General features: G+C 49.1%; 1 protein-coding gene across 2 annotated transcripts in view; it reads left to right on the top strand.

Moving 5' to 3' along the window:
* Positions 1–19,190, top strand: part of EYA2 (EYA transcriptional coactivator and phosphatase 2) — a 300,174-nt gene that overhangs the window by 270,993 nt on the left and 9,991 nt on the right. For both annotated transcript variants that reach the window (XM_050745166.1, XM_050745165.1), the window contains 2 exons: positions 8,381–8,439; positions 11,905–12,065. In XM_050745166.1, the coding sequence (XP_050601123.1) occupies positions 8,381–8,439; positions 11,905–12,065 (220 nt within the window). The remainder of the gene's footprint in view (positions 1–8,380; positions 8,440–11,904; positions 12,066–19,190) is intronic.

Raw genomic sequence — 19,190 nt, 5'->3', positions numbered from 1 at the left:
CGTGGTGGCGCATGCCTGTAATCCCAGCTACTCGGGAGGCCGAGGCAGGAGAATCACTGACCAGGGAGGCGGAGGCTGCAGTGAGCTGCAGGAGGCCACTGTGTGGGCAGTGTGGTAAGGAGAGGGTAGGAGATGAGATCAGGGAGGCGATGAACCTGAGAGTGGGCAGACCACATGGAGCCAGGGTCCATTGTGAGGACTGTGGTTTTAGTTGGAGGGAGGTGGGATCCATTGTGGGGATTTGAGCAGGAGCGGGACATGATCTGACTTACGGTTGAACTGGATGCCTCTGGCTGCTGGATGGAGACTAGGGCTGGGAGGATAGCGGGTAGATAAGGATAGGAGCAGGAAGAGTGAGGAGGTGACTGTAGGTGTACGCCAGAGGTCAACAAACTTCTGTAAAGGGCCAGATAGTAAATATTTTTGGCTTTGCACGTCATACTGGACCTGTCTCAGCTATTCAGTTCTTCTGCAATAGCACAAAAGCGGTAGCAGACAGGATGTAAATGCATGAACATAGATGTGTTCTAATAAAACTTTATTTACACAAACAGGCGACAGGCCAGATTGGCCCCTGGTTATAGCTTGCTAACCTCTGATCTAGGTGGGAGATGATGGTGGTTTGGACCAGTGGAGGAGGTGAGAATGGTCATATTGTGGGTATATGTCAAAGGGAAAGCCAACAGGATTTGGTGATGGATGGGTGCAGGATGTCAGAGAGAGGAGACGGGGACAACTCCAAGACACATGCAGTGCCCAGGCCAGTGTTGGGCACATAGAAGGTGATCAGTGTGTATGCATCTTGAATCAGCAATTTGGTATTTCGTGCCTCTTTGCCTTGTCTTTTCCAGTGGCATGATAGCACCATGAGGGCAAGAGCCAGATTTCATCCTTGAAGCCTCCTCTCTCTCTTTTTTTTTTTTTTTTAAGCTTAATTCACTTTATTTTTCTTGTATAAAAACCCTATGTTGTAGCCACAGCTGGAGCCTGGGTCCTCTGCAGGGACTCTGGTGGGATCTTGACAAGGTGGTCAGTGAATTCCTGACCTGAATTCCTGAATTCTAGGGAGACTTGGTGAATACAGCCTCCTTCCAGAGGTTGGGGTCAGGTAGCTGTAGGTCTTAGAGACAGCGTCAAAGGTGACCTTGGCGAAGTTTCCCAGGGTGGCAATGCAGCCCCTGGCTGAGGCGTAGCAGTCATAGATAGCAGCCATCGGCAGCAGCTTCTTGGGTACGGGGGCCGAGACGATGCCAGTGCCCCTGGGTGCAGGGATGAAGCGCACTAGCACAGAGCCACGGCGGCCTGTCACCTTACAGGGGACGGTGTGGGGCTTGCTGATCTTGCTCCCCCAGTAGCCTCTGCGCATGGGGACAATGGAGAGCTAAGCCAGGATGATGGCCCATGGATGGTGGTGGCCACCTCTTTGGAGCACTTAACATCCAGAACAATATGCTATTGTAGTAGTCACCAATGGCAATAAATCCCTTGAACCTGGTGCGCTGGCCGGCGTGGGTCTGCTTTTGCACTGCCATGATTTTCAAAACCTCATCCTTGAGCAAGGCCTCCAGGAAAAAGTCAATGATCTCAAACTCTTTGATGGCCAGGAAGAAGAGATAGATCTCCTCCAGGAACTTGATCTTCATGTCCTTGACCAGGCGGCCCAGCCTGGGGGTGGACGTCCACTCCTTGTCCTTGGTCTTGCCTCCGCGAGCTCCTCAGCTTTGGCCCAGGCCCTATCCATGGCTATGACCCCGGCCCCAGATGCCACTGCTGAAGCCTCCACGGAAGTCACCGTGGTTCCCCATCCCAGGGTCCCCAGGGCCTCCTCTCCCATCCCCTGACACTGGATGTTTTCTCGGAGAAGAAAGAAGCTTCCCTTCTCTTGACCCATCATTGTCTGATGCGGTGCTGGGTTCATAGTAGGTGTTTTTATAGTCTTGGGATAGACAGATCTTGAGCACAGGCTCTGAAAGCAGATGGGTCCGGGTGCTGGCTCCTCTTCCCCTTGCCTTGGGCACATCTGAGTTTGCTTGGGCTGCCATTACGAAGTCCCACAGACTGGATGCCTTAAACAGGAGAAACTTACCGTCCCACAGTTCATGAGATGAGAAGTCCAAGATCAAGGTTGGTTCCTTCTGAGGCCTGCAAGGGAGAATCTGTTCCTTGCCTCTCTCCTAACTCCTGGTGGTCTCGGACATCCTCTGACTCATAGAGAACATGTCACCCAGTCTCTGTCCTCATCATCACCTGTCATTCTTCCTCTGTCTGTCTCTGTGTCCAAATACCCCCTTTATAAGGACACAGACATATTGGATGAAGGCCCACTTGAAGGTCCTCATCTTAATGTGATCATCTGCAAAGACGCTATTTCCAAATAAGGTCACATTCAACATCTTGTTGGGGACACAGTTCAACCCATAACAGGCATGTTCCCACACTCCTCTCTGCCTCATTTTCTCCTAGTTACCCACTACATATATAGAAAGTGCTGGCCATAGTTCCTGGCACATTGAAAGCTTTAAATAAATACTGGTTTCTATCCCTAGTCCAATACTCGTTTCTGTCCAATGATAGAGATTTTTGTCTCTATCTCAGTGAGATATTTGTAATTATTTTTCAAAAGCAATACATACACACATTATCCTTTTTTTTTTTTTTTTTTTTTTTTTTTTTTTTTTTTGTGACACAGCCTCACCCTCTCACCCAGGCTGGAGTGCAGCGGTGTGATCACAACTCACTCCAGCCTTGACCTCCCCAGGCTCAGGTGATCCTCCCACCTCAGCCTCCCAAGTAGCTACAACTACAGGTACATGTCACCACACCTGGCTAATTTTTGTATTTTTGGTAGAAACAGAGTCTCACCATGTTGTCCAGGCTGGTCTCAAACTCTTGGGCTCAGGAGATCCACCCTTGGCCTCCCAAAGTGCTAGGATTACAGGCATGAGCCACCACACCTGGCCCTCATTTTTTTTTAATGAAAGTATTTCAATAAGCTAAACCCTCCTTTAACCACCAGCCCAATCCCAGTGACTTCCCATATGAAACTGATGCTTCCAGCCAGATGTATGGGTTTCCAGATCTTTCTTTTTCTAGTTATATACTCTCCTAACTCCGTATAAAAATCTCACGTTTTAATGGGATTTTATAAATATATACATGGCATCATACTGGGTGTATCACTCTTTTTTTTTTTTATTATTTAAACAGAGTCTTCCTCTGTTACCCAGGCTGGAGTGCAGTGGTGCAATCTCGGCTCACTGTAACCTCCACCTCCTGGGCTCAAGCGATCCTCCTGTCTCAGCCTCCCAAGTAGCTGGGATTACAGGTGTACGCCACCATGCCTGGCTAACTTTTTGTATTTTTAATAGAGACAGGGTTTCACTGTGTTGGCCAGACTGGTCTCCAACTCCTGACCTCAAGTTATCTGCCCACCTCAGCCTCCCAAAGTGCTGGGATTCCAGATGTGAGCCACCGTGCCCGGCTGGATGTATGATTCTTTAGCCTGCGTTTTTCACACTCTAGGATGTCTTGGAACCATTTCCATGTGCCAGCATAAAACTTCACCTCCTTGGCCGGGGCAGTGGCTCACACCTGTAATCCCTGCACTTTGGGAGGCCAAGGCGGGTGGATCACCTGAGGTCGGGAGTTCAAGACCAGCCTGACCAACGTGGAGAAACCCCATCTCTACTAAAAATACAAAATTAGCCAGACATGGTGGTGCATGCCTGTAATCCCAGCTACTCGGGAGGCTGAAGCAGGAGAATTGCTTGAACCTAGGAGGTGGAGGTTGCAGTGAGCCGAGATTGTGCCATTGCACTCCAGCCTGGGCAACAAGAGCGAAATTCTGTCTCAAAAAAAAAAAAAAAAAAAAAAAACCCCACCTCCATCTGCACTGCTGATGCTGAGTAGGATTCCACTGAATGGATATACCACATTTTCTTTAGCTACGACCTCATCAAGGGAAGTTTAGGTGTTTTCCAGTTTCTCACCAGGATGATGGACATTTTTATACAAGGCTTTTTGCAGGTGTTACTCTGGGTCAGAAAGTAAAAATCCCTCGAGACAGGGATTGCATCAGGGCCCGGTCCTCAGCCCCACTGCACCTCACCTGTGTCAACGCTATGGGAACCCTTCCACCATGTCTGCCAGCAGATCCCATTCAGACTCCTACAAGATACTCACACTTTGAGCTGGAAGAGACCAGAAGCACCCTGCAGTTCGTGTGGACAAGTCTCCCCTCTGACTTAAGTCCCCCCACCCTCATACCTAGGAGAGGGATGGTGGAACTGAGGGTCGTGGGATTCTCTTCCCCGGAGGCTCCCCCATCCTCATGGCCTCTGCGCAGTCCAGCTCCCCTCTGAGCTGGCTCAAGGGGTAACTCGATCCAGGTCAGCTGGTGGAGTATGAGGTAGCGTCTAGCTGAGCGTCACGGTATTTTATTAAGACCGAAATGTGATCGCTACTGTTGTCACACTTTAGCGCCCCCAACAATCCCCTTCCAAATGAGAAAAACAGAGCCTCCCCAAATGCCTTTCCCCTGACATCAAAGACAGCGCATGGAACCCTGCCCAGGGGCCGGAGCCCGGGTGACCTCAGGAGTGGCTCCAGAGCTTAAGGGAAGGCCTGGGGGGCGGACGGGGCATTTTTCCAATTTCAGGCAAAGCAGTGAACTGGGGGTATCTGTTCATTTTGTTTCCTCTGCGCCTGTGTCTGTAAAGTCAGCGGTTGCCTTTAAAATCCCATTTTCCTTCACATGTGAGGATTGCTCGTCCTAGGCCATCCATTTATATGTGCATGGGTCAGAGGTCTCAGACTCACATGCCTACGGGGGCCAAGGATCCAGGTAATGTAAACTGAAGCAAGCCCAGTAGAGATGGTGGGAAACTGTAAATGGATGCCCTGGCTGAAGGAGGTAGCTGAAAATCTGGAGAGAGAGCAAGAACAGGAAGAGAAAGGGAAGAGGAGGCAGAGAGAAAAGAGAGAGGATATCCCCCAAGTTTACATATTGCCCTTTGCTTCAAAAAAATTTAAGCATGCGATGGGCTAAGTAGATATGTCTCCAGGCCAGTTTGCAGGCTCTTGCCTAACTGAACTTATCAACACAGTAGAGAAGCTGCCAGTCTGGCTCCCTCACCCGTCTAGAGCAGCGCTGTCCAATAGAGATTTCTGCGATGATAAAATATCTGCACCGTTCATACAGTAACCACTGGCTACATGTAGGTCTTGAGCACTTGAAATAGGACTAAAGAACTGAATCTTTAATGTTATTTAACTTTACTGAATTTCAATGTAACTGTAAATAGCTACAGGCAGCTAATTGCTACTATATTAGAAAACATGGCTCTAGATTCTTTCAATGTAGAGAGTATCATCATGCTTGACCACTGCAGAAAAGATCACTCCTTCTTGGGGAGAGTGGATAAATTATACCTGAGACCACCAAGCATTGATCAGAGTCCTGGGTAAATGGAAAGAAAGGAAATACAAAATAATGAGCAGTAAAAGCTTAGGTGTAACCAGATGTCTGCTGGCCCAAGAGCGGTCACTCAGTGTCCTTCCAGTCCCCCACTTCCCAAAGAGTTTCTCATTCAGGGTCACCCTTTAGCGTCCACCGTGTTCTTGGCCATCTGCTTACTCCCATTTGCCCAGAGCTGACCCCTAGGAAGCCACCTGGGGGGACTTCCCTGCTGCCATTGGTCTCCAGGCCTTAAGAGCACACCACTGTCCAAACCCAGGGTGCTGCCCATGGGCCACAGAGATGCAGGGTCCTATGCAGAGGTGAGAATGGCAGTTACACTTTGTCATCTGCCACAAAGTTGCTGTGCCGGGGCCCATGTGTGTCAAGGACTCTGGAAACAAGCCTCACCTTCCAGCACAACCCTTTCTAATCTGAAACCCATTCAAGGGGCCGAAGAGGGACCAGCAGCCACACTACCCTCTTGCCAACCCCTCTCTCAGATTTCAAGCCAGCTCCCTACGAGGCAATCAGGGCTGCCCCAGATGCCACTGACCCCTCCCTTGCCTCCCTAAACATCACCATAACAACAAGACTACCTTATGTATCTTTAAAAAATTAATGAGGAGGCCTATAATCCTAGCACTTTGGGAGGCCACAGCAGGGGGATCACTTGAGCCCAGAAGTTCAAGACCAGCCTGGGCAACATCTCTATTTTTTAAAGAAAGAAAAAAAATGAATGAGGCAGGGGTTTCCCACCATCCCCCTGCAAAGCTTATATTCTCAAAGATAAATTCAACGCTTTTGGCCAGGCGCACCTGTAATCTTAGCACTTTGGGAGGCCGAGACTAGAGGATCTCTTGAGGCCAGGCGTTTGAGACCAGCCTGGCCAACATAGCAAAACCTCCTCTCTCCTAAATTAGCTAGGCGTGGTGGCACACACCGGTAGTCCCAGCTACTCGAGAGGCTGAGGCTTGAGAATCACCTAAACCTGGGAGGTGGTAGCAGTGAGCTGATTGTGCCACTGCACTCCAACCTGGGTGACAGAGTGAGACTCTGTCTCAAAAAAAAAAAAAAAAAAAAAAAAGCTTTTTGCTTGTGCAATTGTCTAAAAAGAGATCTGTTCAAAACGTTGAAAGTACCCTTTCTTCCAGCGTCTCTACTCCCATCAAGGGTCCAGAGATGTTGCAATCAATTTTTTCTCAGTAGTCAAGCTCAAGAGTCCCACGTGCTTCTCCTCCTCCAGCAGCTTTTGTAAGGAGGCAGCTGCCTCCAGAAATCACCTTGCAACTAAAATGTGGGAAAATGTGTAAGATCTTAACACAGTGGTAGAAACTAACGTGTGCAGCGCCCACTGTGCACCCGACACTGTTCTCAGTGCTCTCATGCAGCGTCTCACTTCTCCTCACCTCATCTGGAAGTGGGTTCAGTTATCAGGTCCATTTATCAGTCAGGCCTCTGGGGTTCACGAGGGTCATGCCCCTCGCTCAAGGTCACACACTGGGAAGTGGTTGGATCCAGGATCCAGGCCCAGGCGGTCAGATTCCAGAGCCTGCACCCTGAATCAGTACTGCAGGGGCTGGTACCCCCGCACACTTTTTACCCCATCAACATATCATCATATCGCTCTGCTGGCATCATGAAGTGCACTCATGATATGTTTGCCCCATCAGGCTATCATGAGTGCACTTCACGATGCAGGCGGAGTTGGCAGCTGTGCATCGTGTAGGCTCCTCTTGGGACGTGGCATCCCTCATGACTCTTGGCTGCAAAGTGCCAGAAACCCAGCTGCATTCACTTAATCTGAAAAGTTGGTGTATTTGTTCCCCAGGGCTGCTGTAACAAATTTCCACCCCTTACTGGCTTCAAACAACACACCTGTGTCCTCTTACAGTTCTGGAGGTCAGGAGTCCCTATCAGTGTCACTGGCATTCCTTCTGGAAGCTCTGAGAGGAGAATCGGCTTTTTTACTTTTTTTTTTTTTCTTTTTGAGACAGAGTCTCGCTCTGTCGCCCAGGCTGGAGTGCAGTGGTGTGATCTCAGCTCACTGCAGCCTCCTGCCTCCCAGGTTCAAGCAATTCTCATGCCTCAGCCGCCCAAGTAGCTGGGACCACAGATGTGTGCCACCATGCCCAGCTAATTTTTTTGTATTTTTAGTAGAGGCAGGGTTTCTCCATGTTGGCCAGGCTGATCTCGAACTCCTGGCCTCAAACAATCCACCTGCCTCAGCCTCCCAAAGTGCTGGGATTACAGGCGTGAGCCGCCGTGCCCGGCCTCCACCCCATGGTCTTGTCCCACAGAGAGAGGTGTTTCCCCAAGGAAACTGAATGGGAAACAGCATGGCATTGGAGTTTGTTGAATGGCAAGCCCGGGGGATAGTGCCTGGCACATACTAAGTGTTCAGTAAATGATGATCACAGATCATGGCCCACAGCAGGTGTCCCTCCAGGAGCTAATACTTGAAAAGCACAGGATTCACTAAGTAGGTGAAGGCAGGAGAGCATTTCAAGCAGCGGGAACACCTTCAACGAAGGTCCACCATATGGCCAGGGTGACCGTATGTCTGGCCATACCTGGGAAGCTGGGGACCTAGGGGAGTCCTGGTTTGCACCTATCCCCCTAGTATAATACCAGCCCCCTTTACTACAAAACTATCTCTGTTTGGATGAGTAACTGTATGGTCACTTTCCTTGCAGTCAACCTGCTCATTTATAAGGAAACCAAACAGAAAAAGAGGATGAGATTGAACCTAAGGACATCTAACCTTGAGTGGCCAAACCCAGACTAGAACCCGAGCCTGATGACTCCCAATGCAGTGCTTATCCCAGCCCTCAGCTTATGAAGCCAGCCCTTAAAGGCTACATCAGATTAACAAGGCACGTTCTCTCTCTCTCTCTCTTTCTCTTCTTGTCACATTTTCCATAGGATTGTGACCAGATCCACGTTGACGACGTCTCATCAGATGACAATGGCCAAGATTTAAGGTGGGAATCTGGGGAGTCAAAAATGCCCATTGATTGATTGATTGATTATCAAGTTCTCCTTCTACTAGGCAATGGGATGGGAGAGGAGGGCTGCTTATAAGGACAAGGTGTGCCTGCCTCCAGCCAGAACTAGGACTTTTGCGTCTCAAACTCAAAAATCACAACTGGCCGGATGTGGTGACTGACACTTGTAATCCCAGGACTCTGGGAGGCCTTAGCAGGAGGATCACTTGAGCTCAGGAGTTCAAAACCAGCCTGAGCAACATAATGAGACCCCCATCTCTACTATAATAAATAAATGAGTAAAAATTTGTTTAGAAAATCACAACCTCACCCCTCAACCCTGCAGTCTCTTGCTCATCACCTCAAATCACTAAACGCTGCTCATCTATTGCTATTTTTTCCTGCTTACTGAAGTAATGCGTGCATAACAGAAAAAAATCCCACACTTAACCTGACCTCACCTCCCAAAATCACCACCATTAAGAGTCTGGTATATATTCTTCCAAGATCTGCCCAAAATGTTGAAAATACCCTTTCTTTCAGCTTCTCTCCTCCCATCGAGGGTCCAGAGATGTTACAACCAATTTTTTCTCAGTAGTCAAGCTCAGAGTATCACGTACTTCTCCTCCAGCAGTCTTCCTAAGGAGGCAGCTGCCTCTGAATATTTGATTGTATTCATTAGCATACATACACATATATATATTTTTTTTTTTTTTTTTTGAAGCTGACTTTCACTCTTGTCACCCAGGCTGGAGTGCAGTGGCGTGATCTCGGCTCACTGCAACCTCCACCTCCCAGGCTCAAGCAATTCTCCTGACTCAGCCTCCTAAGTAGCTGGGACTACAGGCATGCACCACCACACCCAGCTAATTATTTTGTATTTTTAGTAGAGACAAGGTTTCACCATGTTGGCCAGGCTGGTCTCGAACCCCTAACCTCAAGTGATCTACCCACCTCAGCCTCCCAAAGTTCTGAGGTTACAGTCATGAGCCACCACACCTGACCAGCATGCATATATTTTTAATATAACAATTGATACAGCCAATACTTAAAAAACACTTCTCAAATGAGTAAGTGGTGTGTCTGGTTTCTCGGGAAAACACTCCAGGACATGGCTTCCAGGAATCAGGTAACCCATTGCTCAATATGAGACAGCTTCAGGCCGGGCACAGTGGCTCACATCTGTAATCCCAGCACTTTGGGAGGCCAAGGCACACGGATCACCTGAGGTCAGGAGTTCGAGACCAGCCTGGCCAACATGGTGAAACCCCATCTCTACTAAAAATACAAAAGTTAGCCGGGCATGGTGGCGAGCACCTGTGATCCCAGTTAGGAGGCTGAGGCAGGAGAATTGCTTGAACCCAGGAGTCAGAGGTTGCAGTGAGCTGAGATCGTGCCACTGCACTCCAGCCTAGGGGACAGAGCAAGACTCATCTCAAAAAAAAAAAAAAAGAGACAACTTCCAGAGGAATGTGGGCTGGAATGTTCCAAGCCTGCCCCTGGGAAAAGTTTATAAAAACGGAACCATAGTTAATCTGTGCTCCTCCAAAATTACCACATTGAGCTTTAGGCTCATCAGATATATTATTAGACAAAATAATGTTTTGGTTATGGGACCAGTTGTTGTAACTTTATTTAGTACCTGCTTCCAAGGTGTCTCTCCCAACTTATTGCAAAAACAGAAATCAAAGTTTCTGTTCCTGAGCCCTGTAAGTCCTTTCAAAGCCCGGCACAATCGGAAGTGATCGGCAGGCAGATGCCGGCTTCATTTTAATCAGCCATTTGGAAAATCCCTTCTGCAGTCAGGACTGGCAAGGAGCAAAGCTCCAGCCCCACCAGGACTTCTCAATTGATGGAATAAATAAACCCCAGATCAAGGTTAATTGGTCCTTTCCATGAAGTCATCGTTGGGAAGCAGTCTTCCTTTCAAGGCAATGAGCAGCATCGTTGTGTTTCTATAAAATTTCCCGCGTAGCTAGCTGGCTTGGAATTTAGAGCAATAGTCCTCTGAACCCTGTCTTATGCTGAGCTGTTTGGTACCTCACTTTGAGAATTCTCAGCCCAAGGGTGTTTTCTTCTTTAGACACCAAATTCTCCACTTATTCATTCAAGAAATATTTATGGAGTGCCTACTATATCCTAGGTCCCAAGCATGAAATGCCTCTTGTTTTTTTTTTTTTTCTTTTTCAGTTAGCAGTAAGAACCAGCCTTCAGAGATGCCTCGTTTTGTGCCATGCTCTATTCCAAATGCATTACATGGGATAACTCATTGCATGTGCACAGTAACCCTAGGAGAGATGAGAGAGATGGTTTTATCTTCATCCTCATTTCACAGCTGGGGAATGTGAGGCATAGAGAGGTTAAGCAGTCGGCCCAAACTCACATGGCTGGTCAGCAGGGAGGGCAGGATTCAAATCCGGGCAGCCTGGCTCTGGAACCCAAGCTCTTAACAGATCCCCTGTCCATCCTGGTCACTGGTTCCTGCCCTCCCCAAGGGCCTCCATCTCTTAACATCTAGACCTCTCCCCATGGTAGCATCTGAGTTAATGGTCAGTGTTCACTTTTTCAAGAATAAATCCATGGCTGGGCACAGTGACTCACACCTATAATCCCAGCACTTTGGGAGCCCGAGGCGGGTGGATCACTTGAGGTCAGGAGTGCAAGATCAGCCTGGACAACATGGTGAAATCCTGTCTCTACTAAAAATACAAAAAAATTACCTGGATGTGGTGGAGGGCACCTGTAATCCCACCTACTTGGGAAGGGGAGGCTGAGGCAGGAGAATCACTTGAACCTGGGAGGTGGAGGTTGCAGTGAGCCAAGATCATGCCTTTGCACTCCAACCTGGGCAACAGAGCAAGACTCCATTGCAAAATAAAAAAATAATAATAATTTCTAAAAGTCAAAACAAGGGGCCAGGCATGGTGGTGCATGCCTATAATCCCAGTACTTTGGGAAGCCAAGGCAGGAGGATCCCTTGAGCCCAGGAGTTCAAGACCAGCCCAGGCAACATAGAGAGACTCCATCTCTCCAAAAAATAAAAATAAGTTAGCCAACTGTGGTGGTGCACGCCTGCGGTCCCAGGTCCTCAGAAGGCTGAGTAGGAGGATCCGTTGAGCTGGGAGGTTGCGGCTGCAATGAGCTGTGATAATACCACTGCACTCCAACCTGGGCCACAGAGCAAGACCCTGTCTCAAAAAAATAAAAATTAAAAAATAAACAAGAAAAAGGCAAACGGATGTGGATCGGGTAAGAGAAAAAGACACCACTTTTCTTGGGGAAGCTAATGAAAGCTGTGGTCCTGCTGCCCCCTAAATGTACACTCGCAGCACCCTGTGCATTTCGAGGGGCTCATGGGCACCTGAAAGCCTACCCGTGGGTCCCTTAGAGCCTGCAGTCTCCCAGTGAAGGTGCCCTGCACCCCCCTGCACTAACACCGTCCCTCCCCTCCTCTCTCTGCAGCACGTACAACTTCTCCGCTGATGGCTTCCACAGTTCAGCCCCAGGAACCAACCTGTGCCTGGGCTCTGGCGTGCACGGCGGCGTGGACTGGATGAGGAAGCTGGCCTTCCGCTACCGGCGGGTGAAGGAGATGTACAATACCTACAAGAACAACGTCGGCGGTGAGTACCGTGAGCCTCGGGCCTCCGAGGAAGGGAAGCTCGTCGGGATGGATGCTGTCAATTCTGTGTCCCTGCTGTGCCAGGCGCAGGCAGAGAGGTTCACAATCAGTACCAGCCCACTTAATGCAACCCTGACGACACCCTTCGGAATACAGCACTGGTATTTTGTCACCTTCACTTTGGGGGTGGGAAAGCTGAGGGATGGAGGCTGCATCTGGTCCAAGATCCTTCAGGCCACAAATGGTGCGGGGTGGGCATGGGGGCGGAATTCTCTTACCCACAGCCAGAGGCTCTCACGGGTGGTCCTCCAAGCAGCAGCGTCAGCATCACCTGGGCATATGTTGGAAATGCAGAGTCTCTGGCCCTACCTCAGGCCTAGCAAATCTGAAACTCGGGCCCAGAATCTGTGTTTTCACAGCCCTGGAATCCCCGCTTGGATTCTGGAATTCCAGAATCCCCCTTGGAATGGGGGAGGACCTGTGCCTTGAGTCTTTGCAGCTCAGATTGTTGTCCTCAGACCAACCACATCAGCATCCCCCTGGAGCTGGTTAGAAGTGCAGGGTCACCAGGAGGCAGAGTCTGCAGTGACCCGAGATTACACCACTGCACCCCAGCCTGGGCGACAAAGCGAGACCCTGTCTCAAAAAAAAAAAAAAGAGAGAGAAGTGCAGGGTGTCAGGCCTCATCCTGGGCAACTGACTCAGAATCTGCTCTGAAAAAATTTCTTTTTATTTTTGAGACAAGGTCTTGCTATGCTGCCCAGGCTGGTCTCCAATTACTTCTGGCCTCAAGTGATCCTCCCACCTCAGCCTCCCAGGTAGCTGGGATTAGAGGCATGCAGCACCTGCCTGGCCCAGAATCTACATTTTTAACAAGCCCGCCAGGTGACCGTGGAGGCATTAAAGTTGAAGAAGCCCTGGAAGTCACGGGTTCTCACACTTGGCTCTCACTGGAACCACCCAAGGAGTTTCCGTTTCTGATGGTCTCGGTATCGCTGCAGCCTGGACATCAGGAGTCGTAAAGATCCCTGAGTAATTCTAAGTGCAGCCAAGGAGAGACCACCCTGGCTTCAGGTACTAGGTACATTTGCTCATTGCCCCAAACAAGAAGTCTGAAGGCACTGGAGGCGAGGCTGGCTCAGCCGTAGTCTAGAGAATTCTGGAGTTCTCTAGAACAGAGGTTTTTAACTGGGGGTAATACTGCACCCTTTCCAGGAGACATCTAGGAGTCTTCCTGGTTGCCACAGTGCCTGGAACCAACCACTGGCCCATAAGGGCAGGGTTTGAGTAGGTGGCTAATAGTGTCTGCAATATACACATTGGCCCCAAAAGCTTCTAGGGCCACCCCCTTCCATTCCTAGAAAGAATACAGTCCCGGTTCTCAAACTGGACAGAACACGCTTCCAGTCCCAGCTCTACAACTTTCTAGCTATGTGGCCTTAGGCAACATACATACGGTCATCTTAATGAGCCTCAGTCTTTAAATCCATGAAATGAGGGCCGGGCACGGTGGCTCACGCCTGTAATCCCAGCACTTTGGGAGGCCAGGGCAGGTGGATCACGAGGTCAGCAGTTCGAGACCAGCCTGAACAACATGGTGAAACCCCGTCTCTACTAAAAATACAAAAAAATTAGCTGGGTGTGGTGGCAGGCACCTGTAATCCCAGCTACTTGGGAGGTTGAGGCAGGAGAATCGCTTGAAACCGAAAGGCGGAGGTTGCACTCTAGCCTGGGCAACAAGAGCAAAACTCCATCTCAAAAAATAAATAAATCTATGAAACGGAGAATACAAATACTTCTGCTTTCCTGGATTATTGAGAGATTTATTGTGAATGCATACAAAAGGCATGACTCCATGCCTGGTACACAGCAGGCACTCAGTAAATGGTGGTATTTGTCATGAGTTGCTCTCAGTTTTGCTTGGGAGCCTCGGGTTCCTCTGTGTCTTCCCCTATCCCTGGTAGCTTTCCCATCCGTTCTTTGGGACAGACTTCCTGTCGTGTTCGTGGCTGCGGTGCTAATGCAGACCGTGTGCTAAGTGCAGTCCTGGCAGTAGCTAATGTTTATGGAGCACTCACTCTGCCAGTGTTGCCACCGTTTTCATGGAATAGCTCCTTTACTCGTCACAGCATCCCTGTAAGGTAAATGGTTTTATCAGCGGTGTTGCTCAAAAGCAGAAACTGAGATTACAGAGGTTAAGTAACCTGCCCAGCGTCACACAGCCCAGGCAGAAGAGCCACAGTGGAGTCCCAGGCTGGACGACTCCACCACCTCTGCCCTTCAGGGCCACACTTGGTGGCCTCTCAGATGTGAGTGTGTTGATTGCAGGAGTGAAGGAGCAAGCTCTGGTCAAGTCCCAACCTTTGTACCCAGCCCTGCACGGAGGGAGGAGGGGAGCAGGAGGGCTCACTTAGGGGAGACAGGGATGGGGTTGGCCAACAGAGAGCATCTGCTCCCCATCCAGGTTAAGGCCCAGGAAATGCCAGGGCTTTGTCAGGCTGCTCTACTCACCCATAGCTGAGAGGAGAGCACCCGAGGCATCAGACGGTGAGGAGGCCACAGCTAGCGGCATGCCAGTCCCCCTCACTATCCCAGCTGTTCCTGCATCACAGAACGAGCCAGGTGCATGGCCGTGGCTTCCAGTCCAGAGATCACCACAGATCCCCGCGATTCCAGGTGTTTTAGAAGGTGTGCTCGGAAGAAAGACACCTGCAAAATACAGGATGGAGAAAATACTTAGTAAATCACCATCTAGGAGGCAGGGGTTGGAATCAGGGGCCTTGGCCTGATGTCATTCCTCCCTCTACCACTTCCCGTGTAGCTCTGAGCAGGTTATTTGACCTCCCTGTGCCTCAGTTTCCTCCTCGTGTGTAAACTGGGGCCAGTGATGCTGCCCAGCGTCAGTGGTAGGTGGCTAATAGTGTCTGCAATATACACAGTGTACACAAGGATTCTTGCCAGGATGTTGTGAATTCGTACAGGAAAGGTGCTCAGAACGGCTCTGACACACATATGCTCTCCTTAAGTGGCACCATTGTTATCTGGGGAAGGTGGGAAGGAGGCCAAGCCTGGAGGAAAACACCGAGGAAGCAGCTTGAAGCACACTTCCCAGCGGGGAGCAAAGTAGGGGTGGTTGGGCAGCTGGTTACACAAGACAGCATGTCGGGAAGCCCTTTGTCAACTGAAAAGTGCTGAGCCTTGTGAGTTTGTATTGTTACTGAGGGTTCCTGCTAAGGGTCTGTGGGGAAGGTGCAGAGAGAGAGGAAAACCAGAGGCCATGTGTTCTCCTAGAGTTGATAGACTAATGAGAAGATGGGACATGTAGCAGTAAGAAGATCCATTCATTCTTCATTCATTCACCCATGTGTCCATCGTCAAAGGCCTAGGTTGTGGATTCAACGGTGAACAAAAGAAACAAGATCCCTGTTTTCAAAGAGTTTATATTCAATGGGTGGAGGAAACAGACCATCAATAAGTGAGCAAATCACTTAAATTCTTTTTTTTTTTTTTTTTTTTTCAGATGGAGTCTTACTCTGTCACCCAGGCTGGAGTACAGTGGTGCAATCTCGGCTCACTGCAACCTTCACCTGCCGGGTTCAAGTGACTCTCCTGCCTCAGCCTCCCGACTAGCTGAGAATACAGGCACATGCCACCATGCCCGGCTAATTTTTGTATTTTTAATAGAGATGGGGTTTCACCATGTTGGCCAGGCTGGTCTCGAACTCCTGAGCTCAGGTGATCCACCCGCCTCAGCCTCCCAAAGTACTGGGATTACAGGTGTGAGCCACCACACCCGGCTTTAAATTCTTAATTCAGTCATTTCAGAGAATGATCACAGCTGTAGAAGAAACAGAGGAATATGGTAGAGAGCCCAGCGTGGGCAGTGGTGGCCAGGGGATACTTGGAATAGTGGACCCAGAGTCCATCTCTCAGGAAGGGATATTTAAACTCAGTATTCTAAATATTCTAGATGAGAGTCTAATAATGATAACCAAATGCCCAGAGCTGGGGGATGACCAGTACAAGGAAAGAGTCAATCAGTTCAGCTATATTCAACTGCGTAAATAAAAGAACAACCAACCAAAAAATAACACGAAAAACAATGGCTTAAACCAGATAGAAATGTATTTTTTTTCTTATATACAAGAGCTGTAGGCATTCCAAAGCTGGCTGAGTACTCTACAGTGTTAGGAGCCCAGGATCTCAGGATCCTTCTATCTTTTTATTTTTTATTTATTTATTTATTTATTTATTTATTTATTTATTTTTTGAGGCGGAGTCTCGCTCTGTCACCTAGGCTGGAGTGCAGTGGCACAATCTCAGCTCACTGCAACCTCCGCCTCCCGAGTTCAAGCGATTCTCCTGCCTCAGCCTCCCGAGTAGCTGGGACTACAGGTGCCCACCACCTCACCTGGCTAATTTTTGTATTTTTAGTAGAGACGGCGTTTCACCATGTTGGCCAGGCTGGTCTCGAACTCCTGATCTCAGATGATCTGTCCGCCTCGGGCTCCCAAAGTGCTGGGATTACAGGTGTGAGCCACCCCACCTGGCCCCTTCTATCTTTGAATTTATTTATTTATTGAGACTGGGTCTCACTCTGTTTCTCAGGCTGGAGTGCAGTGGCATGATCTCGGCTCACTGCACCCTCGACTTCCTAGGCTCCAGTGATCCTCCCACCTCAGCCTCCGGAATAGCTGGGACCACAGGCACATGCCACCATGCCTGGCTAATTTTTAAATTGTTTGTAGAGACAGGGCCTTCCGGTCTTGCCCAGGCTGGTCTCAAACACCTGGCTCAAGTGATCTCCCCACCTCAGCCTCCCGAAGTGCTGGGGTTACAGGCGTGAGCCACCTCACCCAGCCAAAATCAGGATTCTTATTACTAATGAGAAGATCCTTTTGTATTTATATTTTTACTAATTACAAGTGAAAAAATAGATAGTGGATGGCAACTAACAGTGTCTACCACAAACAGCAAATGAAAAGTCTCTTAGACCAAAGGAGTTTGACACTTTTCAGAAAGATAAAGAAGGCCAGCATGGCTGGAGTGGGGGACATGTGGTCCGGGACAGGATGAGAGAGCTGGCGGTGTCCAGATGACATAGGGCCCAGTTTGGACACTGGGGTCTTCTATGTAGAGAAGACGGTGTCTCCATAGCACAGGCAGCATTTTGTCCTAATTAATTCTTCCTTCAGCAAATACTGATTGAGCACCAAGCACGGGCCAGCCCCTGCTACAGAAACCGCTGCTATGGTGGCAAACAAGACCGACTCGGTCCCTGCCCTCTGCCCTAGAGTGAATAGCCTAGTGGCCAAGGCAGATGCCAAACACATTGTCACACAGATACACTTAAAATTAGAGTTGTGAGAAGTGTTGTGAAGAAGAGCTACAGTGTGTTGGGAGAATATAAACTAGAGGGACCTGACCCAGCCTGGAGAGATCAGGTTAGACCTTCCAGAGCAAACCACATTTAAGATGAGGCCTTAAGGCAGGATGCAGAGGTTCACACCTGTAATTCCAGCACTTTGGGAGGCCAAGGCAGGATTGCTTGAGGCCAGGAGTTCAAGACTAGTTTGGGCCACATAGCAAGACCCCACCTCTATGAAAAATACAAAAATTCGGCCGGGCGCAGTGGCTCACGCCTGTAATCCCAGCACTTTGGGAGGCCGAGACGGGCGGATCACGAGGTCAGGAGATCGAGACCATCCTGGCTAACACCGTGAAACCCCGTCTCTACTAAAAAATACAAAAAACTAGCCGGGCGAGGTGGCGGGCGCCTATAGTCCCAGCTACTCGGGAGGCTGAGGCAGGAGAATGGCGTGAACCTGGGAGGCGGAGCTTGCAGTGAGCCGAGATCCGGCCACTGCACTCCAGCCTGGGTGACAGAGCGAGACTCCGTCTCAAAAAAAAAAAAAAAAAAAAAGAAAAAGAAAAATACAAAAATTAGCCAGACATGGTGACAGGCATCTGTAGTTCCAGCTACTCAGGAGGCTAAGGTGGAAGGATTGCAGGATTGTTTGAGCCTAGGAGACTGAGGCTGCAGTGAGCTGTGATCACACCACTGAACTCCAGCCTAGGTGACAGAGCAAGACCTTGTCTCAAAAAAAAAAAAAAAAAAAAAAAGATGAGGCCCAAATGCAGAGTGTGAAGGATTTAGCCAAGCAAAAGCAGAAGATGTCAGAAGAGTGGTCCAGGTTCTGAAATGAGATGTGCAAAGGTCCTGGGGCAAGAGACCACTTGGTGTTTCAGGGAACAAACAGGAGGCCTCCAGGCTGGAATGGAAAGACAGCAGCAGGAGATGAAACTCAGTAGGGACAGGATCATGTTGCTGGGGATTTTGAACTTTATCTTAAAGCTACTGAAGGCTGAGAGAATGGCAGGTTGAGAAATACCCACAGGGTGGCTCTGGAAGCCAGCTGCCTGGGTGCCGGACCTGTGTCCATTATTTTCTCCCTATGGTGAGCAAGTCAGTCAACATCACAAAGCCTGTTTCTTTACCTAAAAATATAGAAATAAAAATGGTGTCCACCTATAGTGTCATTGTGAGAATGAAATAAATAGTGTTAAAAGCAGAGCCCGGCACATAATAAGCACTCAAAAATGTTCATCTTTTTTTTATGTTATTAATCCCCTGTCTCTACCATAACAATATAAGCTCTATAATCTGCATATTTTTGTTTATATCTGTATATTCAGTGCCTATTACAATATCAAGCACCTAGAAGGCACTCCTGAATTTTTTGTTGGATGCGTGGATGGATGGATGTGGGGGTAGATGGGTGGATGGGTGGATGGATGGATAGGTGGGTGGGTGGATGGGTGGGTAGATTGATGGGTGGGTGGGTGGGTGGATGGATGGATAGATGGATATTGGGTGGATGGATGGGTGGATAGGTGGGTAGGTAGATGGATGGGTGGATAGGTGGGTGGATGGATGGATGGGTGGATGGATGGATGGATGGATGGGTGGATGAATGGATATTGGGTGGATGGATGGATGGGTGGATGGAAGGATATTGGGTGAATGGATGGGTGGATAGGTGGGTGGGTGGGTAGGTGGGTGGATGGATGGATGGATGGATGGATAGGATGGATAGATGGATATTGGGTGGATGGATGGATGGGT

This window comes from Macaca thibetana, chromosome 10, assembly GCF_024542745.1.
Source record: "Macaca thibetana thibetana isolate TM-01 chromosome 10, ASM2454274v1, whole genome shotgun sequence".
NCBI classification, from domain to species: Eukaryota; Metazoa; Chordata; class Mammalia; order Primates; family Cercopithecidae; genus Macaca; species Macaca thibetana.
Note: the sequence above shows the minus strand (reverse complement) of the source record. Positions and strands in the feature narration are given on the sequence as shown.